The sequence below is a fragment of the Mycteria americana genome, chromosome 4, assembly GCF_035582795.1.
Source record: "Mycteria americana isolate JAX WOST 10 ecotype Jacksonville Zoo and Gardens chromosome 4, USCA_MyAme_1.0, whole genome shotgun sequence".
Classification (NCBI taxonomy): Eukaryota; Metazoa; Chordata; class Aves; order Ciconiiformes; family Ciconiidae; genus Mycteria; species Mycteria americana.
Genome location: NC_134368.1, coordinates 8,408,678 through 8,436,020, shown reverse-complemented (window position 1 = coordinate 8,436,020; position 27,343 = coordinate 8,408,678). Strand labels below are relative to the sequence as shown.

Sequence of the window (27,343 nt, the reverse complement as noted above, 5' to 3'; positions counted from 1 at the left end):
TCTATATTTTGTTTTGAAAGGAAGTTGCTGGGGTCCATTTTTTGTAACTGTCCGTTTTTCACAAACTGTAACGCTGCAGAAGTCTGAGGCTGTCACTGTGAGAGGGGGAGATGACATTTGTGTGACGCACATATGTGCCGTGGGCAGATTTTGTAAATGTCTCTGCCTGCAGATTGGGGGACACAGGAACTGTAACAAGTGTATTTTTTTAAGATAAAGCATACACGGAAAAGGCTAGCATAAAGCTACAAACCGACATCTTAACTTTGTTTGCTGGGAAATGTAATAGTGAATTCATTTTCCAAAATACAGTGCTCGATCAAACCAAGAATATGCAGTTGGAGAGATAACCTGTTCAGAAATCTTGCCTGTGTGAAGAATGAAGGGTAGCCCTTTGCCTTAAGGTTTTGTAGCTCTTAATAATGGAGTCAATAATTCCTTTTATAATACTTTCTTGCAACTGATGTTTTTAGTACTGATAAATGTTTTATGCAATTTACAGAGATAGAACATGATTTGTGCCCTGAAAAATTTATAATTTGAAGCCTTTATCTGCAGACAAAGCATTTTTATGCATGTGAATAGACCCTTTTCAAGTTGAAAATGGTTAAACTACAGAGACTAAAAGAAACATTATAAAGCCTAGTGAAAAAATGCAAATATGGGTCATTTTTAAGCACTTCTGACTTCTCACCAGTTCAGTGGAAACAACTTAAAGTGTTCAAAAAGCTTCTCTAAACCCTTTAGTATGTGGTCTGTGTGGGAAGAAATATTTTGCTTCTCTCATCAAGTCATGGGAATAACTCCCGATTTTAACTGTGTTTTTCAGTACAGCTTTAACTGTGATATTGGGACCAGAGCCTTTGTAATTGAAACTCAAAACTCTACTTGAAGAAAAGCTCAGTACAACAGCTCTCTTACATCATACACTTTTATTATATTATGATTAAATGTAACATGATAATATAAACCCAGCTTTTGCCTTAAACTGCTTGTTTTATTTGGCACTTTGACTGTTGTTACTGGCCCATTCTCAGTGAGCTTGTCATTTTTATACATCCTGTTTGCTTACCTTCAAAATGAACATCTTTTCAGAAAATCCTATTTATTCAAGCTTGGTTTGGCTGCAGATGACCCTGGATGGGAGGTGCAGGACTTGATTTCAGTATGCTCCAGACTTTCTCATTTTTACAGCAAAACTGTTCTTTGGTTTGTAATCATCATCAACCATTTTCTTAATATTGACAGAGAACGGCAGAGGTCAGTGACTGTGGGAGGAACCGAAAAGGGAGAGAGAAAAAAGAGCTTTAAGGAGCCGTTTGCACTGGTCCAGTGTTCGTCAGAGTTGCTTTGGTTTTCAGAAGAACATAATGGAGTGTAACTCAAGAGGGAGTTTATTATCCTCGTTTACCAGAAATCTTCATACTGTGTTGAGTTGTCCCTTTTTAATTATGCTGATCTTAAAAGTCTGGGATATATATATATTTGGGTTTTTTAAAAGTGTTTTAGCTGTATATCTTAGAGAAAGTTTCTAGCCCTCCTCCCTTCTTCCCATCCCTAAACAAGAGAGTCATAGTATTTTTTTTTTCCACTATGAGGATTGCTGACACATACAGCACTGTGATGTTCAGCTGAGAGGATGGTGAATCACATTAGATGCTTTCCCAAAATAATAATACAAAAAGTTAAGAAGTTACAAAGAAAATTGAGAGGTCAGTGGCCAATATGTAAAATACTTCCGTACTGTTATTTTTAGTGTCATTCGAGTGTGTTCTGCTGACCTCAAAAAAAGAAACCTTGTGAAACTAATTTGATTATCCAAGGCTCCACACTTGCTTATCTTCAGACTTTTTGATAAGGAAAATAAGGAGTGCCCCAGGTAATAGTTTAACGTTCTTGGTCAAAGTACAGGTGTGCTGTTAGAGAAATTGCTTTCAGTGTTTGGGATCAGAATAAAGGAAGCCTTTGATGTTGGCTCCGCTCGGGTTATTGGGTTTCTTTCTCTGAGACAGCATTCTGTACAACATCTAAAATATGAGAAAAGAAGCACAGAGAGTAGCCGTTAGGACAGGCTACATTCAGAAATTATATTCTGTAATAAATCCTTGGCAGTGTCTTTAAAACATAATGTGAAATTAATACTCTGACAGCAGTTGTATTGTCAATGCTAAAAAGCGGTATTTTTTCCCAAAGCATACTTACAGCTCAGGCAGTGGTTTAAAACAATACAAAAAAAACCCAAACCTGCTGGAATAAAATAACTTGCTGTAGGAGAAACATTTTTGGAGGAGAGAAAAAAAATTACTGTTTTCTTTTTTTCTTCATAGTTCAAATACATAATATTTTACCAGCAAATCAAGAGTCATTCCTTGAGTGTATTACATTTTAAAATGTAAATTATGTGGCTGTTCAGCTTTTATGAAAATCACAGCCAAGATGCCAGTTCTGATAAGATGATTTAAAAAAGAAAAAGCAATGCTTGCATGCTTCTTTATATTGAATACATGGGGAAAAGAGTGAGGATAAGGGCCACTGATGTATTTCACTTCATATGGCAGCGTGGCCCTGTTTCGCCAACCCGTTCTAGACTTGTGTTCTGCATCCTAAGTGTTGTCCTCAAAATCTCCAGGAGTGCTGCTTCTGTGAAAAGTGTTTTAGTAAGTCTTGGCATGATCTATATTGTTACTGGAATGGCTCGGGGGGTTAATCATTCTGCTCCTGTTACAATTGTTGAAGCAGATTGTTTTTCCAGTTCCTGTCAGCAGGAGTTTTCTGGCTTTTTTTTTTTTTAAGTCACACCCACCAACCTATAAAGTTTATGGACTGAAATATAAGCTCAGTTCTATTTTAAAGTAGAGTTTGGGTGTGTGTTAAGGTGGTTTCCACCCCAGTTGCCATTATTGGCCTACTCCATGATCACTGTCCTGGGAGAAGATGACAGTGGATGTATACCCTGATACATACCCAGCATATAGTGCGTTGTGGGAACATCCTTGATGTAGGCTTGATTCATGCATTCTGCTCTGTATTTTAGAGATACTTCCCCATCAGTAACTGGGAAGTTGATGTCCATAGTTAGTTACGGGCAAACGTGGCTGCTGGAGTGTCATCATTCTCAAGTTCTTTGATTCTTAATTTGTAGGTATTGTCCTGAGCTTCACTGCAGTGATTGCTGTTAGTTATCAAGTAGTTTGTGGCTTTTGCCACAGCATGCGCAGGCAGGGGCATTTCACAGTCACCATAAAACTTGTGGGTAAGTAACAAAAGTTGGCAGCCTTAGCCAGAATTTCTCTGAAGCTGGGATTAATGGGAGTGTACTCAGCTAGGGCAGCTCCACCAGCGTCGATTTATTTATTCTGCCCCCCCCCCCGACTTAATAAAGCTAAAAATACGTGAAACGGAGTGAAGTATTTACTGTGGCCAGGCACTGAAAAGCTGCATATCCAGGGAAAGCTCGGTCCTTTACAATGTTTTGCCTTTCTCTGTGGTTTGCTTTCATGTATGTTACTTTGCAGTGCTTCTTCAAAATGTTGGGGTTTGTGTATGTTTTATTGCTGATGCTTAACGCTTTCTCCTTTTAGTACTTGATATAGTTGTTACTGAATGTTGTCATTAGGCTTGCTTTTTAAACCATGATAGACAATTAAAAATTTTACAGTAATGCATTGTGCTATTGCTGCTTGTTCGTTTGACATAAATAGGTGTGATTCACATTGTTTTCAGTCTTATTTTCAAAAGTATTAGTTAAGATTAGGCGTATCGTTATAGCATGCTCCAAATATGTAATTTGGGTAATTTTTTGACAGGTGTGAAATACTTCTAGTTTTCACGTGGATGTTTGAAGTACATGTGTAGTAATAGAAAATGTTGACAGATGATTTTGTTTCCCTTTAACGGAACTTTATTTCTGATCATAGGGTTTCAAGATGTGCCTTGTGGGACCTTCGTATTTTGTACCCTGACAGACATTTAGGATTTTGTGTGCATACTGACAGATGTTAGACAAATAACAGCAGAATCACTAGATCTTTAAAAAAGACTGGTTAGGGATCACTATTTAAAAACACAACAGAAACTCATTTCCTCACGTTTATCAGCCTAATATCTGAGAATGGCAAGTTTACTTGCTGTGTGAATATGGAGAAGTAATGCGGAATCGTGACACTCAGGTTCCAGTAACAGCAGGGAAGTGTGGGATTTTCGAAATAGAAATCGTTGGCTTACTTTGTTTCGATTGTGCCAAAAGGGAAAAATCAAGTAAGATAGTTGTCTCAAAATACTCTGTGTTGAGTCCTTTGTGTTGTATGCTGTAGCAATTGCTTGGCTACCCACGCTCATTTCTGAGAGGTGGTAAAATATGTGATGTATAAATCTAAGTACCATGGAAGTCTATGGTGGAAATTACATACTAGTGGTGTTGGTTATATATTTTGTGTAAGGGAATGGGCTGTGAATGTCCTGGAGAGCGGCTGGGTGTATTTCAATCCTCACAATTAGCAAGAGGATATAAGTGGGTGTGACTGCTCTGCACATCATTGGGTCAACACAGCACCGGAAACCACTTTTATTTTTCTTGGTCTCTTGCAAATTAAAAAGAAAAGAAGGAAGATGACTTGTTTTTACTGAGTTCGGGTAAACAAAAAGCATAGAGTGCAATAGTATTCATCAGCTATGCTCTTCCAGTAAACTCTTAAGTTTCAGTGTGCTTAGCATTAACCTCTGATCCCTGTAGACTTCAGTAGAGACTGCACATACGTTTTAAGTGAAGCTTATGCTTCGTTTTCTCTTCTAGCTGTATCATGAAGTCCAGATCTTATTCCTATGAAAATCAGTTTGCGATTGTTCCTATTAATTTCGATAAGGCTTGCAGCAGGTTCCTAAAATCTTAGGAAGTGTAGTTAGAAACATTAAATGAGAAGAGAAAAGAACAAAATTAAATTTAATCTGCTAAGTAATTCAGGCTTCCGAGGCTAGCTGTCACCTTTTTGTATGTACCCCTTGTTGGTGTTCTTTATTTAAAAATATTGTCCCCTCTGCCCACATCCCCTCTGCCTCAATCCGACATCCCAAATCATGGGAAATTGCATCCTGCTCATACTGAAGGTGGTGACAAAAGGTGTTGGCTCTGGTTCTGGTGGAATCAGGAGATTTTTGTGTTGCGTATTCAGAATCTAAATATGCTGAATATGAAAATACTGAAGGGTGGTAAGCACTTTTTTTTCTTGCATCCATTTTACTGATCCGTGTACCTGCATTGTACTTTAAAGTTTATTTCTACTTGACTGGTTTTAGAGGTTTTTTTCTCTGCCTTGAATCTAAACGTCGCTTGAGGTCACAGTGCACAAAACAATGAGACTACCAAAACAAAGTCCAAAATTTAAAATTGCATGATGTGTCAGGAACCTTAAAATATGTTTTTAAAGTATGGCATTTCTAGGAATTTTAATAGTGCATATTGGCAAATCTAATTCATAACAGCTTCTGTGTTCATGTTATGAGTGGGATATTTTTTGTTTGTTTTGACAACTCGTTCTTACTTGAATTAATATTAGCATTTATTTTTAAAAAAACATGAATTTTTTTTTGAGGGCTTATGGTAAATAAGTGACAGCTCTGAGAGAATTTACAGCCTAGGTAAGAATATAAAATAAAGGTAAATGGGTAAATGCCACAGGGGATTAGTCTCATGTTACATGTGCAAGATTGTAAATTAGCTGAATGTCCAACCTGTTATTTTGGGGTCTTGTTTTTGTAAATATTGATTAGATTTTTCAGTAGTTAGCATTTTGTTAAAAACGTAAATCACTTTGACGTTTTACAGTGCATAAAGGAAGTTTTGTAGGACAGATTCTTTTAAAAGGACATTGTCAAGGGACTTTTCCTACTTTATTTAATCTTTGCACTTGTAAGAATCCCCAGAAACGTGAAAATGAAAACCCTCCTTTTCCAGGCTGCTGTCCTCCATTTCATGTGCATATTGGTTTGTCATTATAGGGTTACTGATAAGTGTTGTGCTTTTTGGCATTGATGTATTTTTCAGAAAAAAGAATTGAAGCATTTGTTTTGAAAAAAGAAAAACACATTTAAAGAATTACATGGACTTTGCAAACAGATTTAAGAAAATGAAAGGTAGGTCAAATTTTGGGCCTACAAACCTGACAATGTCCTTTACTTTTAACATGTATGCCTTATTTGAGACATTCCTGATCCTAATGATGTTATATTCATCAGTGGCAGAAAAATGTGAAAATGACATTGTTAATCGTCATTAATAGCTTACCCTGTTCGTTTTGGTATGTTTTCTAATGTCAGCAAACGGTGACAGCCTGCTTTGAGACCTCTATTATTTGTGCAGTGTGATCACTTCAGTTACTGTCAGTTGGTAACATAAAAGGTTGTTTTACGAAACGTTTAACATAAATTATAACAGTCTAGAGTATGTCAGGGAGAGCTTTCTTATCCTCCAGTTGTGAGTATGTCGAATGGTTTTGGCTTCAACTCTCCCCCTTGGCGTGTGGTACACAAAGGTGCACCTTTGTTTCAGGAGCTGGGAGGGGCAGGTAGGATTTGGGGGGCGGGGAGGAAACTAGCCTGCTTAGGTAGCTCTTTTTTTCTTTTTCTTTCAAGATTAAAAAAATACATCTCATGCCAGGGTTGGTCTGATAATTTGTAAGTCCCCATGCTGCCAGAGGTATGGAGGTAATAATTCACGAGCCGTCCTCTCAAGTTTTGGTAACGAAGCTGGGTGATAAGTTCATTAATCCTCTGGTTTGCGAGAGAGCCACAGTCACTCGAAATGCTTGTGCATGGGGCTGGCCTCCTGTCGGGTTCTGCAGCTGGAAGCTGCTTTTTACGTTTCCAAGATTTTTTCCATAAAAGCTGGCCTAGAATAAGGTTTTGAGACTTTTTCTAAGAGCAGCTAGTCCAAATTGCAGCTCTGAAAAGGCACTCTTCTGTTAGCCGTGTGGTGAATAGCTGCTACATACAGACAACTGCTCTGCCTGTGTGCACATTTATACCTGGTATTATTTTAGAAAAATTCCAGCAGTCACTGGCACGGTAGCTGTTACTGGGGGAAGAGCTTCACCACCAGATTATTTCCATATGGGGGGGGAACCCCAAACTAATAGCTGGATTAGAGCTGTCAGGGGAAACTTTGTTTTTCTTCTTAAATACATTTAGATAACCTTAAGGGCCTGACTTATACCCAACAAAACCAGCAAGTTCAGAGTTAAGGCTTCTCACTCTATCTCCAGTACTCACTGGAGCGCTTGGCTCTCCCGCACGGGTGGTGTTGGAGATCACACACTATCCTCAGATCCCTGCTCACCTAGGCAAAATGTTTGCCGCATGAGTGGTGCCGACTGTTCCAGGTACGTCTATTTACAATACACCTGCTGTCCTGCGCAAGGTGCCAAGTGTGTCTGAACAGTCCGCTGGTTTCCCTGCTATGTTAATGGCTGGTGGCAGCACAGCAGGTGTGGTGGAAAGCCAGGAGCCAGAGGGGGAAGGGTACAGATGCAGTGAGAAGCTTTAACTTTGAGTTTCCTGGCTTCTATGAACACAAGTCAGACCCTTAATGTTGTTTTAATGTATTGTTTGTGTTTAATTTTTAGTAAAAATTTGAACACCATCCAGGCTACAGAGGTTGCAGTGGATAAGAAGTTTAAAAGCTTTGGTTCAAGATTACAGGAGGCTGCAAGAAAAATTAAAGACATGGAAATGAGGATGGAATGACAGGCTGCTATTTTGCCTCAGAATACTGAAGATTGTAAAGCATTGAGAAATCGAATTCATGACCCTGGAAATCAAGCTCAGATTAAGAAATGTCAGGTTGGTGGGGGTTCCTGAAAGTATCAAGTTAGGATAAACTGAGATTGTTTTCCCATAACAAAGGTTCTAGGATGTGGGGGTGGATGGTATAATTTTTGTTATCTGTGTTATGTGAAATGCTATACCATATACTTAAGTAAGCCAGCTAAGTGAAATTATTTTTTTAAATTAGTTTCACATTTGTGGTGTTGAATGTCACTTTTGACTGGTTTACAGTTATTCCTCTCTGGCACCATGTTGCATGATTTACTGTTAATGCAGGCATGGAAAATACTGCTTTTAAATACACATTGCTTCATCCTGCTACTCCAAGGGTCTGCTGCAAAGCCAAACACATGGTTCAGTATGACATTTCTAGATAAGAAACAGGCAGAACATATCTAAATGGTGGAAGAAGTAGTTTTTTGTTCAAAGGGTTCCGATTCATAGTGAAACTGTGTCTTTACAAATGTAAACTTTAAATAGCGACTGCCATTTAGCGACTGTGATTAAGTTACTGTAAGTTTACTTAAGTGTTGAGTTATTGTCTGCGATTCAGTGATACGGTATTTAGGGAGAAAGATTGTGCAACAGGAAGTCTATGCTGAAGTTCAGAAAGGATTTTGGCAAGCAAAGATTTGTAGGGTTTTCGTGGTCAAGGTCACTGGATGTATTTGAGTTCTGGGGACTCTTAACAAAGTCTTGAGATTCTCTCAGGGAGGTTTTATCCTTCTAGTTGTTTTTCTGACTTTCATTTCTATGCTTTGGAGCTTGTTCTGGCATGCCAGTTAGACACAATAACTTGGTTGACATCGATAGCTATACTAGTGTGAGGGGAAAAGCAGACCACACCTTTATGTATTTTGGAGAAATCATAATTTCAAAGGGTTGTGTTTTGTGATACTGTATTTCATGATTTTCTGAGATAGCTCTAGTCAGAAAAGTGGTTCTTAAAAATGACAGTTTTTAATCTCATCTTCTGTTATCTGTTTGGACTGTATGCGCTCTTCTGTTGACAGAGATGCTTTAGTTGTAGTTCTAAGGGAATCATCTGTGCCATATTTTTCTTCATTCATCTTCAACAACTTTACTATCAAAGTTCTGTTTTCTTTTTTTAATTTTATTTTAGCTAGGATTCAAACTTGTCATTGAAATCCTGGCTTTGCTGGACTGACAATTAAGATGACGACCGTAACATTTCAGTTGTTAAATGAGCACAGTTACTATATTCAATATGAATAGGACTTGCAATGTCATTTCTACATTTGTTTCAAAACATAATTGCATTTTATTAATGCTATTACATGTACTATTTTGAAAGAAACATGGACAAGTCTATAACATGCTTTATTTTAGGGTATTTCTAAGTAAATTTAATGTGGGGTTTTATAATTAAGTTCCCATTAAAGGATAGTAATTATTGTCTGGATAACTATGTAGCATTTACATTGTAGTGTTTGTGTCCTGTACCACATTACTAGTGTGTGGTTTATTTACTAAAAATGACTGTTTGAAGATTATGTGGCCATTTCTGGTTCAAACAGGTAACAATAGTAAGTTAGCAAGATGCACAGTTTTTTAAAATGATATTAAAAAGGCTTTCATTTAATTTTGGCTGGATATTAAACACTAGTTTATGGAAAGAATCTATGCATTATTTCTAAGCATGTCTATTGCAGTAGAGGTTAGGAATTGATAGATTTACAACAGAGAATAGTTTTAATGGGTGTTGTACTTTGCTAGTGAATAGTTTTCAAATCTGAATTCCTGTCTGCTGTGGTGGCAGTACTGCAGTTGCAGTCCATTGGCATAATCAGTTGTTGGGAGATGCTGGAACTAGAACAGAAAAGGACCAGATGTACTTTAGTCACCAAATGCAGAAGGATTGGTGAGGATCTGTTGTCCCTCCTGCCTTGAGTCTGAAAGATCCTTTTGCTGTTTGCTGCTGAATAAGTAACTCAAAGTGTTGTGCCAGTTACAGTTAAATTAAAGCCAGCTGCAGTTTCTAGAAGTTTTGCAGGTAGGGTGCTAGCTGAAACTGCGTGCATATCGGAAAAGTTCCACTGACTCTTGTTCAGTCGTCTTCAAGTATAAAACCTGTTTGAATAGGTAAAGAACTTAAATGCCAGATTGTAGTAGGGCTGGTCTGTCATCGTGCCTTGGGTAGAGGTGGACATGAAATTTACAGGTGCGGGCTGGACAGCTGAGACTGAGGGGAACAGTCTCCTTAGCTGTACTCCTTCAGCCCCAGACCTGAGCTTGGTCCCAGTGGGGAAGTAATATGCTGCTTCTGTTGACTTGTGAAAATCTTTTCCCAGCAGCTGTTTTTCTTCACTAGGTATCTTGTACAGCTGGGATTCTACTAATTTTCCATCCACTTAAAATGCAGATGACAGTCTTTCAGGGCTTGCTTTTTGACACAGGCTGGGACATAAGATGCAGGGATTTCTTGTAGAAGGTAGCTGAGGAACCTCAGTCTTTTGCATTAATGTTGGACTAACTTGCATTATGAAGCAATAAGCAATGTTTTTAAATTCACACTGCAACAAAAATATGTTGAAATTTGCATACAAGAAGTATCTAGCCTGTTTGACTTTGAAGTGTTTAAAACTACTTATTTTAAAAGAGAAAACAATAATGTACTTTATTCTTGTTTTTGCTTTTCCTTATCTCTTCAGGAAGTCCCTTTTTTCCTACCCATGCTTAACTACATTTGTGTAAATGTAATGGTTTAATATTATTCCCTTGAGTACTTTTGCATATTTATAGCATCTGTACTGTTAAAAAGATGCTCTCTAAATATCTTGTTATAAGGATTACTTTTCATTTTAAGACTCCATAAAGAGGATATAAATGAAGCCTGCACTTTCAACTGATTTTTCCTTCCCCTAGATATTTAATGTGTATTTCTTTGTCACTCTACGGTGTTCCAAGTGTGATGTTGATTTAGGGAGGGACATTTTGTTCATATTTTGTAAGAGTTTTCAATGGTGGATTAAGTACTATGGGTTTGTTTGACTAAGCTGTACAGAATTGTTTTGTAAAACTTTTAAGTCTAAGCAGACCTACATAGGTCAGCAATTAGCCTGTACGCTTGGACATTGTATCTTCAGTAAATTCAAAATTTTGCTGTTGTAGGGTTTTTTCAGTTAAATCTCAGCAGATCATCATCATATATGTAAACTGAATACTCAAATCCTCACTTGAGTTGCTTATGATACTCCATAAGCTACAGTCTTACAAGCCTGGACAAGATACTTCTCACTCTGTGTAGAGCTCACAAAGGTGTGGAATCCAATCAAAACATAAACCTTGGATAAGATTGCACAGACACTTCTTAATAGTGCAGTAAGGATGTCCCTTTAAAAAACAAATATACTGTTCCCTTAGTGTCCCTTTATCCATCTTCCATTGTTCAGTCTCCTGAGCCTCTGGCATTTTTTCCTTCGATCTTCTGTGTTTGGTTGATTGCTGACTGTAAACTTGTTCCTCTTTTACTAGCTTCAGTCCTTGAAATCTTTTCCTGCCATCAGAATACGCACACTAGCTATAACCTTTTTTTTTTTTTTTAAATTACATTTGCAAAGCTTGAATAACAGCTCTTCTCTGTTTCTTCATAGGCATTCGACCTCCGATCATGAATGGGCCCATGCACCCGCGCCCTTTGGTAGCATTGCTGGATGGCAGGGATTGTACAGTAGAAATGCCTATTCTGAAGGATGTAGCCACAGTGGCATTTTGTGATGCTCAGTCTACACAAGAAATTCACGAAAAGGTAATATTTAGAGGTATAATTAAACTGTTTTAGAAAATGCAACTATTTTCATTATTATGGACAGATACAGTGTTGTGTTAGCTATGACAATGTGTTTAGCTATTGCATTTTAGTTAATGGTTGATTACCTTAATGACTGAGTTACTGGTAGTTTCCAATAAGTGATGAAACATGATGATGAAACAAAGATGAAAATGTCTGTGTTGAAGTATGCTTTTGTTCAGTGTATCTTTGGGTGGACATTTTCCATGTGCTTCCCTACTGTATTAGATTCATGGAGAGAGTTACCCGTGGGAAAATGATATTATTACATGGTATTTTGAAATGCTTCTTGGAAACACTGTTGCTCAGCCTTCAGCTGGAAAGCCAAATCTCAGTATTGGATTAGCCATGTGAGGAACTTTCAAACTTCTCTGTTTAGCCAAGGAATTGTGCAAATTGGGTTAGGAGGCCTTGTGCACTGAGAATTGACACTGCAGAAGAGTTTCAAAACAAATGCTAACCCAAAATTTATTTAGAAAATGAATTTTAAAAAGTGTTCTTACTGTATGTTATTCCAGAAGTTTGTACCCTTCCTGGTGGTTTGGGAGCTGTAAAACAGCTAGTGGTTCTTAATGTTATCAAAGGTTTTTTCATTTTCTTAGCGGGATACCCATTTTTGATGATGATAGCCAAGGGAGCCAGCTGGCCCATACACCTACATTTTCTCTTCAGAGACTTCTTTCAGCACGAAGGCCTCGTGTCTACCCCAAATCCTCGCTGCTCTCTAGAGAGCAGTAGAACCTTTTCACATTCATATTTATGTGGAGGTAGAATTAATTTTGGTGAAGTTGTTGGCTAGCAGAGTGAGCCTCAAATGCCAAATACTCCTTCACCTAATAAAGGATGAAAACAGACCTTACAGCTTCTATGGAGGTAAAAAATGTAACAAATATGACAGCAGAGGAGGGCCATTAGGGGTCCCTTCCAAGGGAGTTTATTTTCTTCTTCTCCAGCAAAGATCTATGATAGACAAGTGCAGATCCAAGTATTAGCTTAAAGGCTTGTTGGGTAAGTGTCCGCATCTACTTTTGTGCGTATGGTACTGTATGCTGCTGAGTGTAATCCAGGTGTTAAGGTGTCAGCTGAACCAAATTGCACCAGTATTCTTGTTTCTCTGCAGATACCTTGTTAGACTTGTCCTACACTAATTATAGCAGCCCTTGGGTTTGTGACAGGTTTTCAGAAGCTTTTCACTATTTTGAATTCATAACTGGTTTGTTTGTTTACTTCTCATGTTCTTGTAATAAATAGCATTGTTAAACATTTTAAAGTCTCTGTGTATGACGAAAGATTTAATCTTCAGTGACTTTCTTACAAAGCCAGCTACTTGAAAATAATACGAATACTAACTTCCCTTCTGTTATCAGGTGAATAAATCTAATTTTCTGTAGTCCATTTCATGTCAGCATCTTCCTGGTGAGAACCCATCAACCAACTATTCAGCTTGTTATTTCTTAAGAGAAATATTTTTATTCTTTAAAAAAAAAACATTTTCATTGTTAAAACTTTCAAAATCTGTAAGTGGTAGTGGGTTGTTTTTTTTTTTCCCTTGTGTCTTTTTCTTTTTTTTTTCCCAATTCATTAGTAGTTTCTCACAGGAAAGTCAAAACTATTCTTTTCAGATTATTCTTGAATTACAAGGTAGATTCAGAGTTGGCAATATTATAGTTCTGATCTCATGCCTTTTTTTAAAATGTATTTATTTATACTGTCACATAGAAAGTCTTTACAGTGAATGGTCAATGGGATAGCATAAACTCAAAACTTGAACTTCTCTTTTGTTGTGACATTCAGTTTTGAAACAGTAAGGTTTTACCAAAACCTAATGCAAATTTCAGCCTTCTCTTTAACATCTGTTGAAAAAGACCAGTGTTTTTGTTGTGCGTACAACTCAGACTACTCAATATTGTGGGGGTTAATAAGAATCTAAAAGTAAACACCTAGAGAACAAATGCAAAGAAGTAAAAACTTGTCTGTCTTCATTGGTAACTGGAGATGTGCAGAAATGGATAGTGTTTTTTTAAAAAAACACAAAACAAAAACTTTAATTTGTAAGGGTCAAAGACAATAATAATCCAAGTATGATACTTTATTTTTTTCATTTAGAGAAATATTCAACACAAGCTTTTTTCTCTCAATTCTCTTTTTTTATATAGCCATAATTAAAATGTGATATAATGCTTTATTTATGTTTACTTCTTTTTAATTATGTTTAAAAGTTGTTTTAACCTTACTGTTTTCTTATCTCACACCATTGTCAGAAGTTTAATACATGAAATAGCTGGTTTCCATTTACAAGGACTAAATAATACATGGAGAATCAGTAATATAAATGCTGTTTCACTTTTCTAGTAGATAATAGCAGTCTTCAGGTGAACACTGTAATATTGGCAACAGCACCACCTGGATAGTCCTCTGCTTTGCTTACTGAAGTCAGCATCATTTACTACTGGAGAATTTCTGTGTGACATGAATGCCTTGCCTTAAAAACAGTGTTTTCTGTTATCAGTGGCATGTAGCAAATGAACTTTTCAGATCTTGAGACCAAAAGTCAGTGTGCGTATCTCAAATTGTAGCTTTGGAAAATCTACAATAACTGAAGCTTGATGAGTAACACAGGTAATCTATTGCTGATCTTCACAAGAGTGTTTGTATTTAGAGGATATACTAAAGCTTGCATCCTTTGCTTTTTATAATACCAAAATAATTCATTCTCATTGAGCTCAGTAAGATATCTGGAAAATGTATTTTCACTAGCAACCAGCACACTACCATAATACAAATTTTTGCTAGTCTGAAGGGTAATGTAATCCTAAAATATTTGGGTTTGCAAAGTATCACTGTTCTGCCAGGTAATAAGTTTCTGTAACAAAAATCACAAACTTTAATTCATTATCATATTGTTGTATTACTGTAACATAGACTAAGAGATAGGTTTTACGAAGTGTTGAGCACTGTTCACTTCCATGTGAAAAGTATTCACTTTTTACTCCCACCGTTCATCTGCAGTGAAAAATGGCTATTTTCAACACATCTTTGGAGTTATAGTACAGAAATATCTGTATTTTGGTACTGCTTGTATAATACCTTATTTGGGAATGGTGCTTTACTAAATATAAAATTGTTTTCAGGAAAAGTTTTAAAATTAGAAGTTGCATATTTAAAGCAGTATCTAAAATGTTCATTTATTTATGAATGCAGATTCCTGGCCATACGAAATTATGTTGTCTTGTTAATTAAAATACAGATTTTGATAACGGATGTTAATTTGCAAAAGGCTGTTCCCCATTGTGAAAGACGAGATGACTGAATATCAGGAAAAGGTTTAGTGGTGAAGAGCTTGCTGAAAGCAGAAGGTGAAATTTAGTTTTTCTTTCATATATTTCCTGTCTTGAAGAAGGGGTACTGAATCCAGTAGGGTAGCAGATACAGATATATTTAGATAGTCTGAAGTTGCAGGAGGCAGGCCAGAGACTGGGAAATTTAGGTTGGGGTTTGAAAGAGGTGATTGACATTGTGCAATACACGTAGATGGGTGGCTGTAGATGAATGTAATGAAAGAAAGACATGAACTGGGAGTCAGATGATAAGGAAAGGAGTGAAAGGCAGCAAAGAGATGGCTAGGAAAGTGAGAGCAGGTGTAAACTCAGCTTGTGCAATTGTGGAGCCTTGATCATAGGGGTGTGAGGAGTTAGTGTTAGAAGAGTAAACACTTTAGAATCCAGAGAAGGGATTTCTGCTGGTCATGAGAAGGTTTCAGGGACAGGATGATGGTTTAAAATACTGTGTTTTAAGATGTCTAGACAGCAAAGGAAATAGAGTGGAAAAGGGGAATTTGTAGTAGCTTGTGAGGCAGATACCAGCAAGGCACAATCTAGATGTTTTTTCATAGAGAAGCAAGGAGGCTGAGAGGTTTTAATACATACAGAAAGGAGGAGAAGTGAGGATTTGAATGCCATTTGTATACAGGGTCAAAAGCAGGATGTTAGCAAATGCTATTATACCTTACTGTGTATGCTAATTAAAGAAAGTTTTCTCCAAACTGGGTAATGCCTGAGTTGCAGTTTTGTAGCGGTTTCCTTATGCCGAAGAGTTCATTTGTCATTCTCTTTTTATGGCTGAGGAAATTAAAGTATGGAAAATAAGTAACTTGTTTAAGGTCACAAGTAAATAATAACTTGTATTAGAACTCTGCTTCATCTCGGGTCAAAGCATTCGTTCCCCATGCTGCTGCTTTGGAAGGCAAGTTGGATGGCCAAGATAAGTTTCCTTCCTTTTGAAAATCAGGCTGCCAGTGCTTAAGTGAATACTGACGTTTACTGACAGTGACCCAAAATTTTGAAATAACTTTGTAGTTAGAGGACAGTTATTATACTTCTTCAGAAATTACTCGTGTGTCAGGTTTTACTGATATTTTTTTTTTACCCACCCACCCTAGAAAAAGTGGTTCGTTTTCAAGCCAGTCTGAAAGGCTGCAATATATATGTTTACGCTTTGACTCCTAAGTTCTGTTTTATTGTAGATGTTGCATACGGCTGTGTGAAGTTAAGCATTACGTTTGTCAAACTATATCATGGGATAACTGGGAACTGGGTTCACTGCATCCTATTAGGAAAATAATTTTTACCCTAAATGCCAGAAGTTTAAGATTTGGTGGCTAAATTTCTTTCTTAATAGAGATTGTATTACTGTCAATAAAAGTTACTCACTATGTTTAAAATGTTTTTTTTATTTTACAATTAATCATATGTAAATCAGTCTTCTCGGTAACCATCTCAGACTGCTTCCAAATGTACGTGGTGTTTTGGTTTGTTCTGCCAAAAATATAGCTGCTCGTCCAAAAAATTTACTTAAAAATAATTAGCTTGCTTCCATCCTCATTCCAGGTCACCTTGCCTTTTTCACTGTCTCGTGCTCTGTTGTCTTTCCCCCTTTTTTTTCCCCAGTCCCTCTTTCTTTCAGTGCCATTTGCAGTTTACTGCTTTTCCTGGCTCCTTGGCAGCCTACCCAGCACTTCTGATTTCTGCAGCATTGCTCCTTCTTTCTACTTTTGTACCTTTGAAGGCATCACAGACTCAAGCACACCCTTGAGGTCTTTGTGTTGCCTAAGATTTTTGGAGTTCAAATTCTTTACTCTTTGGGCTTCCTGGCTTCTGCTGTATATTCTGTAACATGGAGTGTGCCGTGTAGCTCCAAAGGGCTACATGTAAACGTAATATGCAAGATCTGGTAATAGACATCTTGACCAAGCAGAGACCCAAATGAAAAAGACAGGAAGCACAGCTGATTAGGAATGATCTTTAAAGCAAAATGTATAGGCTGGAAAGAAGTCCAGAGTGAGTTTGAAGCTGTGTACATTTTTCTCATTCTCTTTTTCTGTAATTATGTGGTTTCCTACATCTTGTCTCAAATCGGCTAGAAGAAAAAAATTGGTGTGTTTTTGACTGGTTTTACTGCTTCATGCAAATATCCAATTCACCAGAACATCAAAAAGTATTAATAGGATACTCTGTTGGAAGTAGGAAAATTGTTTGTCTGGTAAACCTATGCTCCAGCCTTACAAGTGATTTAGTTAAGTTAGAATGTATTAGATCCCTTGACTCCTGTTATAAAAGCACAAAATAAAATCGTCTTCACAGGGATACTACATTTCCATATTTTTAGTTCCAGTTAAAAAAAAAAATTAAAAGCTGAACTTCTTTTCCAACGGTGTAGGACTTGAAATTTTTCAACTGCGCTTTTACATAGGAATTAAATGTAGAAACATTTCCAGTCATTATAGCTTTATCTAAGACTGTGTCAAAGAAGAGCTTTCATAATGCAACAAATGCTTTGAAACTGATACAAACAAATCAAGAATGGTGCTGTTGTTCAGCTGAATCTTCAATTTGTTCCTATTATATCAACGGTTAAGTAAGATAATTTTTCCAGCTTCAGATTCTTCTTTGTTTAGTAGTAAAGCTACAATCTTGCATTTGTACCATCAATGCTGTTTATATTCATGATGCAGTTGCAGCATTTTAGTTTTCTATCAAAATTAAGTTCTCGAAGAATATAGATTGAAAGGAAGCTGCCTTGTTCTGAACACTGATGTGTACTTGGGAATAAGTTGTTGCCTCGGAGCTGATCCAAAACCCTGTAAATTTACTGGAACTGTTTGAATGAGGCTTGGATCAGATTCCTTATGAAAGACTTTGAAAAAATTAACAAAAGGAAACCCTAAAAACTTTTGTTACACCTCATTATACAACAAAGTAGTTAACATACAGCTATCACAGTAAGGATGTGTACAAAATTGGTGTTTGTATTCAGTGACCCTAATGCCAACATCTGTCAGATTTGCCAGTGGCAATATTACAGGTCAAGTGCAGCATTACAGGAAGGGGCAGGCTGCCAGTGTCTCCTCTGAACTAATACCCTTTAAAAAGCAGAGTGGAAGTGCTGCTGTGCCCAGGAAGCAGCATATATCAATCTATCTTACAAGACAGATTAGAGTCTAATATAGTTGGCTATCAACTAGCTTTTTCTTTCATTTCCCAGTACCAGGTTTTATTAAGGATCATTGGGGCTTGAAAATTGCTGGTGATTATTAACAGGTTTTTTGAGAGAGAGAGACTTGCGTGGGTTGATGCGTTGTCATCAGTGACTTTCATGACATAATGATCCTTTGGTATAGATGTTCAATCCATCATAGTGTCTGATAGACTTGAACTGAAATGGAACATAATTCAGCCTTATTAATGGAACATACAAGTTAACGCACAGAACTCCTCTTAAAGATTTTTCATTAAAGCCTTTTATTTAGTAAAAGTGTTTTCAGAGTCTATATTCTGAAATTGACTTCTGTCATTAAACTGCATATAATTGTCAGTAAATCCTGGGTTTGAAGGACTGGCTTCAATATAGTTTTTAAAAGGAAGTTTGCGATAGGCTATGCAGGTTATTTATACAGTTGTGTGTGTATTTGTATGTATATATTTTGCAATAGTATATTTTCAGAAGACTAGAAATACACTATCATATATATCGTGTATATATATGTAGCTTGTATAGTGTATAGACATACAGGGTTTTAGAGTGTTTTCAAGAGCCTGCAAGTAAGTTTTGTTTATGTTTGTATAAAATATTTATACTTATTTGTATGTATGTATGTACAGTATAAACTTAAGTATTAATATTTAGGGTCTACACTAGACAGTATCCTGGCTGAAAAAAATGTGTATCATGAAATAGGCAGGTTACTGAGAGCGCCACAATCATAGGAACCTAACATTGAGCTGATAGTCTTGTAAAGAGAAGCAGGAACTTTTAAAAAGCAGCACAAACTAGCAGATTTTTGGAGACCTACTAAATACCATTTGAGCACACTGGCTTTTCTTTTTAATTTTAATGGCATTAGTTTCACATGGACCCTTTGTAATAATGTGAGGCTTTGAGAGCAGCTACGAGTCTGCCACAGCCTTCCTCTGCGTGGCAGACTATTGATTACAAATTTGATGTGTAGCTGCTTTTTGCAAGTCAAATAATGCAAGGCCTACTCAGTTTAGGTAAAGTACATTTTTTTTTTTTTTCACCCAGATGTGCAAAATATCTCAAGTCTGTTGGTGACACTAGAACATATTTTTTTGGAGATGACACATCAAACTCCAAGAAATGCAATACCCTGTAGTTTCTAGAACCAGATGAAATATAGCACTTTCTAATGATGATTTTCTAGAAGTCTTTTTAAAAAATTATGATATATTGTCATATTCAGTATGTAATTTATAAATATGTTCTGTCTCTGCATTGAAGTAGTTTGGCATTTTGCATACTGTGTTATGTTTCTATACTCTAGATTTGATCCACAAGCCTCTGAGATCAGTGTCTCATAGTAAAAGCTTGTAGTGTATCTTTAGATGACCAAAGAAGAGGAGGCCTTGCTGTTCTATTCTTAGCATGTTGTGATACGTTTACACGTTTTTGTAAAAACAAAAAAACAAAACAAACAAACAAACAAAAAAAAACCAAAAAAACCCAACCAACCAAACAAACAAAAAAATAAAAAAAACCCCACCAAAACAAAAAACCCACCAAAAACAAAAAACCCAAAACCCAAGATCCTAACAGCTCTTCCCCAAATAATGAGGCATGTGTGTCGCAATGGTGACTATGCGATGTTTGGCATGATGGCTGAAATAGCCTGGTGCTGAAATAAGGTGAAAAAATAGATAGGAAGATGTTTAAAAAGGACTTCAACCTTCAGTGTTCAGTACTTGAGATTTGTTAAGTTCTTTGAAATAGAAATGTCTCCTACTACGGTGTCATCTGTTCTCTAAGAGCCTTGGAGACTTGGCATGTTGTGAAAGCAGAGTAGTCATTTTGAGGTTGAAGAACAGCAGAAAGACCTGTCTGAGCAGCTGTGATTGGAAAGGATGTCAGCTCACTGAAGAGGGTATGAAAACGGCTTTCAACAAGCAGTGCGCTGTAGCTTCACCTGGAAGTAAGTCTGGAGGCATAGAAATTATGCAGATGGGCTACATGATCATTTGGTAACAGAAGGAAGCCAACTCATGTCCTGTGTTTCAACTTTTATCTCAGATCCTTTCTTCCTGAAAAGCACAATTGTAGTCTGATGGAAGCAGGAATGGCTGTCGAAGGTACGCAGCTAGCTCTGCTTGTTCTCTATCAAATTTTGCCTGTTCCTTTTCCTCGCGAGAGATCATGAAAGAGTATTGTCTGACTGCCACGTACGTGAGCTGATCTGAAATGTCTAGCTTGCTTGTTAAACGTGTTATCTCACTCAAACTGACATGAGTTGATACCTTTGTAATAAAATTGTACTAGAATTTTGTGAATGTTGTATCAATCAAGTTCATTATGGACAATGGTGAAAAAAACCACATATACTCCCTGTTTCTGTCATGCATCCACCACTGGGTGTGCTTCTGTAAATGATCAGTAGATTACTCCTATGCACAGTTATTTTTTCTAAAGACTATTTCATTTTCCAGAACTGTTCACAATTATACTAGATTTTGGTTTCATGTGTTATACTCCGATTTAGTTCAAGTTTTGATTTTACTCATTGACAAGCTTTGTCAAACTTCCTTGTGTGCATTTACTATATGTAATGACTGAGAATATAACTTATACAAATAATTCCAAAATACAGAAACTTTCACTATTAATTTTTGTAATCTGTAAGTGGCATTATTAACATTCATCAGTGCTGAATGTTTCTAGCTTTGGATTTTCTGCTATTATTTTATGCCTTTTTGGCATACTTCAGTCATGTGTCCAGTTGCAAAAAGCAGTAACATAATTTAATTATCAAAGTAATGTGAAATAATACACGGTTGCAGAATATTCAATTTTTGACAATGGATTTCCTTGCTAACTGGTCCGTAATCCTAGGAGATGCTCAAACACTAAAAAGAAATTCTAAAAGATTTGTTGTTTGCATCTGTTTGTTCCCTATCCCATATCATGGGTAAATAACTGCCTGTGGAAATGGCTAGTGTCAGCATTAAGCCATAGCTGAGAAATACTTTTCCTTTTATTTAACACATTCCTAAGCTTCCCTATACTTTTCCGTCTCCTTCTAGTGCCAAGCCATAACCTAGATGGGCCCAAAAATGTGGTGTAATGGGTCCAGACTGGTGCTTTTAGAGTCCAAATTACAGTCTTGACTGGCTGAGTTAATAAAATATGCATGATTATGAAGTGAAAAGCTGCTTCCCAAATGAAACACTGTGATTTTAAAACACAAACGTCTGAGCCACTTTTAGCCCCTATTTAATCAGTCCTTAAAGTAGTGGCAGCTCTCTGTGTGCACACACAAAAACACATGCAGCATTGGCCTTTTCCAGTCGGGGGGAGGAGGGTCTGGCTGTCATATGAGCCTTAGGTGGGTCCTCGTAAGCTCTAAGCTACTTCAATTTTTGCTCTTCTGACAACTACAGAGAGGATGTTTTCTCCTGCATCACAGCCATCTAGAGCAACCTTGGAGGGGCAGGAGGAAATGTATGTGATAAAACACAGAATGGTGGACCTGGCTAATTGGAGAGAACCAGGGTATCATAAAGAACTTGAGGACCTTGACACTTGAAGTAACAAGTGCTATGACTTGTAGAAAGAAGTCCTACTATAAACTTGGGAGCGTGACAAAGCACATGCTTCAGGGAGAAGGATTCAGATTTACGCGTTAGTCAAAGGATCAGCTGGCAGTGTGACGATGGCTGTGCAGAAACATCATGTGTCATGTGAGACTTCATTAGGAGAGATTTCCAGCACACGTACTGCTGCTGAAAGTGGTAGTGTTGGTATAACACAGCGGGGAGGGAGACCCCCAGTAGCACACTGGGTGCAGTTGTGATCACCCACAGAAGAATTGAGCTTAGACTTCTTTACGCACAGTGGAGAAGTGTTAGACTTGATCAGGGGGGTAGAAGGGCATCATCCTAGACAAGACTAGAAGGACTAGGCTTCTGAAGTCTAGCCAAACAAATGCTGAGAGGGCATACAATCGTTGTCTATAAATGCATTTGGACTCTATAAACACCAAGGAGGGGAAGTACGGTTTAAGCAAATGGCCAACACTGGCGCGAGAACAAATGGATACAAGCTGGGCTGTGAATAAATTGAGGCTGGAAATTAGAAGAAATTTCCATATTGTTGGAGCTGTGAGATTTTGGAACAGTTTTCTTTCAGGAATTAAGGGGACAAAAAAACCCTAAGGGCATTTTAGGTGGGCATTCAGGTTATAAGAGGGACTGTTTCTTGTGTAGGCTGCCCCAGGCATGGGCTTTGACTTGGTCCATACCAGCTGTAATGTCGCTGTAGAAGCAAAACCAATAAACTGTTCTTTTTTTTTTTAACCCTGTGTAACAGCTCAAGGAAACACGTTCTGATGAGTGCAGTCTTTCTGATTGGTGACTGCTAGATGTAATCTCCAAAGGACTTGTTTGTACCAGTAAAATCAAGGAGTTTTGTGTGTGTATAATCGTTTATAAGATCAGAGCCTACAGCTGTTCATTGAATTATGTTGTAGCTGCATTCTTTAAGGATGTGTAATTTCTAATTTTTTTGCAGTTCTTACTCTTATAAGTAAATCCAAATTCTGCTCAAAGGATTCTGGTCTTTATCTGACTTAGAACTGGGGTTACCAATCCAGAAACACCTGTTGAAATAGCATAAATAATTTTGTGAAGTATTCAGTAAGAAGCAGTTTTCTTTCATTTTTATGGAATCGTTTTTATTTTCTTTTAAAATTTTTATTCGTGTATTTTAATTTTAAAAATTACTGTTGCAGATCTTGGGTTCCAACAGTTGTAATCCTCTGTGTGTGAGACTGTGTTTTGCTGCAATAGTTTTTTTTTAAACGATTTATGTTGATGTCAATTATTGTTACTGATCCTGCAGTACCCTAGAAAATGCTCATATAAACAGAAGTAACTCAGATGACAGAATCTGTACATATACCAGACCCAAAAGTCTACTGAATAAGAAATTTAGAGCCTCTACAGAACTTTCATGTGAAGTGTGTCATAGGAACCTCTTGAAGTCATTACAGCTAGCTTAGATGTTGAAATGATTTGTGCATGTTTTGTCTCTCGTAGAATGATTAGGATATTAGGTAGTGCATTGAAGGTGGGAACACAGAGAAGCATTTTGGAGAAGTGAAATTGTCCAGTTTGCATGTAAAGAGGAAAATGTTTTCTGCTTTCTGAAGAATAAACTTGTATCAGTGTCACCGCTTGTTTGGTAGCAGAATTCGAAACTGCTGGGCATGGTGTGCTAGGCGCTCTTCCCCTTCTCCACACCCCTTCCTCTTAACCTTTCTTGAGTAGGTTGGATGCACTCTAACATAATTTGAAAGATATTCAGACCTCTCAGATCCTGTCAATTTATTTTTGCCTTTTTGGGTTTCTCTCTGACAAGTTTTTTTTTCTTTTGCAACATTTTTGCTTTGGTACAATTTCTTATTTCTTAGAGGTCCTATTTTTTCTGGATAATGTCTAGTTTGGTGTCTCAGTTGTACAAATTTATATGACATCGAGTTTTCTATCAGTGAGAGCTTAGACAGTTGCAGCATCAATAAACTAAGGGACAAACACTTTGTTCTTGTGCATGAATTGACAGATTTCAGTCGCCGTTGTCTAAGGGTTTTGTAATGATTACTGAATGTTTTCTATTCAGGTATCAAGTGGTTTAATGGCGCAGTGAATGCCTGTACCACTGTGTGTATGGTGAAGAGCTACTGCTCTGTGACTCCATTCAAAACTGAATGTCAGCTGCCTAAGCATAAAAATACTTACTGTTTAAAGTGAGTGCTTGCTCCCATGTTGTGTTTCATCTGCATGTGCAGATGCAGTCCAGTGATGCGTGTACTTAGGGTCCAATATTGCAGAGCATCTCCTGTGAAATGAGAAGCGTTTTCCCTCTTAATAAGAACACAAATACAGGTCACTTCATTCTTCTAAAAGCTAATCTCATCATGCTAGAACTGATACATCAGATGAAAAAGACTAACAAGAGGCTGGAAGATAGTTGGAGAAATAACCTTTAAAACAGAAGACCTGGATTTAATGTTTTTACAGTCTTTTTGTACCTGAAAATATGAGTGTGTGATTAAGCTGAGATCCCATGAAAGAAAAAAATAATTTTTTTTCTTCCATTTTATTTATAGGTACTAAATGAAGCAGTGGGTGCACTGATGTATCACACTATCACTTTGACACGAGAAGACCTGGAGAAATTTAAAGCACTTCGAATAATTGTCCGAATTGGCAGTGGTTTTGATAATATTGACATCAAATCTGCTGGCGATTTAGGTATGACTATTAAAGACATTATTTTACACCTTATACTTGCCTCCAGAAATCTGATAGCATCTAAATCTTTGCATTAATGTTTTCTGTATAATTTATACTAACAAAGTATGTAAGCTGTGTAATTTTCTCATCAAGGTGTTTAAAAATCGTTATGGAGATACTGGCATTAGTTAAGTGATAATGTTAACAGCTTTGTGACAGGATGACAATCCACCTGTTCAATATCAATCCAAGGAGTAAGGCCATAATTTTTCATCTCTTTCTTTTTTACCCCAATTGTGTATTTTAACTACTACTGCTGTAATCCAATCACAAATGTAATTCTATCAGCATGGCATACAACTTCTGTTGGAATAAAAAATGAGATCATTATCAAGAATCTGAGACTTATTTATGATGCATGAGATTTAGTACTAAACCACTCCATAAAACAGAAATATCGATTTTATAGGAGAATCAGTTGTTGCTGCTTCAGAATAAATTCAGATACTGGAACTATGAAGAGATAGTGCTTAGTGTTTCACTGGAAAAAAGCAACAGTCTGATTTGTACTTTTCTTATTTTTAGATAAACTATCTCTTACCTATAATCTACAGGTCAAACTATCACTCGGAATAAATGTCCACCTTTTCTTCATTGTTTTTCTAAGATTGAGGTGACCAAGTATGTTTCCCATTATGCTCTGGGAAGATCTTGGAAACATTTATTTCAATGTGGCAACGCTTAGTCCTAGTAATAATCCCACTGATGTAGTGAAGAGCTGTAATACGGTCTGTTTATCAGTAAATGATAGTAAAATAATCGCCTGTTTCTAATGGCAGTGTAGTTTGCACAGCAGGCAGAGGCTAACAACTTCTTTGCGAGGTTCTATAAAGAACAGATCAGGTCTGAAAGCATGCAAGCTGTGTTCCTACATATTGTAACTAGTGCCACAGTTAGGCACATGCGTTGTGAGCCCCAGAAAACTTGTATGTATGCAGATTGGCCTGGGGTAAAATCCTAGATCAAAACCCAAAACCTAGTTACAGATCAAAGGCCCCAACCAGTCAGGAGTCTGATTTGTGCAGAGAGTCCCTGATAAGAGGAAAATCTTTGTAGGTTTGTTGGCTGTTTCTGCAAGTCTCCATGCTGGATTGTAACACAAGCTTATAATTTAAATGCATCCACATAATTCTTCAAGCTGGAGTACAGCAGATTTGGGAAATTCTCATTCGTATGAAATGCTAAATGGCCACATTCCTAATCATTCAGTTCCTATGTTGTGATTAGACTGAATTATACAGTTAGGATCCATCCTGTTTGTGCATTCCAGTATTTATGAAATACAATTGTCTACTCTGTCAAAAGCCAGTAAATGCTGGAAGGCTTACTGTATAAAATCTCTGATTTTAATAGTTAGGGTGAAATGGTTGGAATTAAATACTAACTCACCACTACTGGGACAAATCACTTTCCATTTGTTGAACTAGTACAAATAATATGCATCTCAGGGAGGTAATATGAGAGTTAATTGCTCTTTGTAAAAAGCTTTGTTTCAGTCTTGAAATATAGTGTAGAGTTAGACCGTAAAGTCTGACATATTCCTGAACTTCTGTAGTAACTTTTGGAGTTATTTTTCATACAGCTGGCTCGTGGTGTTGTTACCAGCTTTTCCTATTAAGTATTATTTTCATGTTAGCATTTTTACTCTTCTTAAAATGCAAGAAAACATATGTTTCTTGGATAAAATCTTTAAGATCCGGTCTACTTTTTCTCCAGTTTATTAATTGTTGACTAGAAAATATGTACGAGTTGTGAATGTAGCTGGATGCAAGTGCGAGTCAAGGTGATTCCCCTTGACTCCTGAGTTTTTCAGCATTGAACCTATGCACAAGATCACTGAAAGTGGTGGGAAAAGGGGAAAGGGAAGGGAGCGCAGGAGCGATGGATATGAGATGAGAGTGTGCTATCTTCTCCTATGTGAAATGTCTCTTTTCTTCATATCCTTGCCCCTCTTGCTGCCTTTTGTGGTTCACCGTGTCTCTGCCTTTCAGAAATTAGCTGTTTTTAAAGTTGGGGGAAAATAGGGAAAAAGAAATTCCTACAGTTTAGGAGAGAAGTTATTTGACTCTTCTCCCCCAAATTATCTAAGGAGACCTATTAGGGAGGAAGGTATAAGGTGAGTTCAATTCCTTATTTCTCTTCCCAAATGTGTAATATAACTCTTTAAGCTTCTTTTAAAGCATTATTTTGTTGATGCCAGCTATCAGGAGATATGCTTATTAAGTTTATTTTGTCATCTAAAACGTGCATTTTTGCTCCTTGTAAAAGACTTTCTGTATAAACAAATGCAGCTGTTTAATACGATGCACTTAGAGGGATGTTATTTTTCAGTCTTGTACTTTTCCCCCCACTCGTGCTTTTTTTTCCGTTTTTAAAAAATGGTGAGTTTCATACTACCATTGATGTTAGCAGGATGCCAAGATTAATATTCCAGCAAATGATGCTGTTTTATCTTTGTGTAAGTCTAAGAGCAGTGACTCAGCAGACACTGTATCTCTACAGCAGAGAAAAGAAAAATAGTTCTGCAGGTTCCTTATGTTGGTTTTTACTGATCTAAAGAAAGCTGTAAAAAGTGCTGGGCAGCAGAATGAAGGCATTTGTAAAACATAGATAAATATGGTATGAGCTTATTATTTGTCAGATTATTGTTATTGCTATTACTGAAGAGAATGTTTTTTCTTCCTTGCTTCATAAGATGTACTGGTGTTAGCTGAGGACTCATTGAATATTTATTTATGTAACAACCCAAACAACTAGACAGTAAAAACAGTATTACGTTGTTTTTTAGTATACAAAACACTTTTTTTCTCCGCTGTGAAATTATACTGTATCATGTTTGTGATCTCAGTCAGCAGAA

At 37.0% G+C, this 27,343-nt stretch overlaps 1 protein-coding gene across 8 annotated transcripts in view; it reads left to right on the top strand.

The window, feature by feature from the left end:
- The window catches only part of CTBP1 (C-terminal binding protein 1), a 251,981-nt gene that overhangs the window by 200,325 nt on the left and 24,313 nt on the right, over positions 1–27,343 (top strand). For 3 of the 8 annotated variants that reach the window (XM_075499566.1, XM_075499567.1, XM_075499564.1), the window contains 2 exons: positions 11,433–11,587; positions 24,300–24,444. In XM_075499566.1, coding sequence (XP_075355681.1) covers positions 11,433–11,587; positions 24,300–24,444 — 300 coding nt within the window. Of the gene's footprint in view, positions 1–6,040; positions 6,130–7,616; positions 7,834–11,432; positions 11,588–24,299; positions 24,445–27,343 lie in introns of those variants that run through there. The other 5 variants (XM_075499572.1, XM_075499571.1, XM_075499569.1 and 2 more) reach the window with 3 other exon arrangements.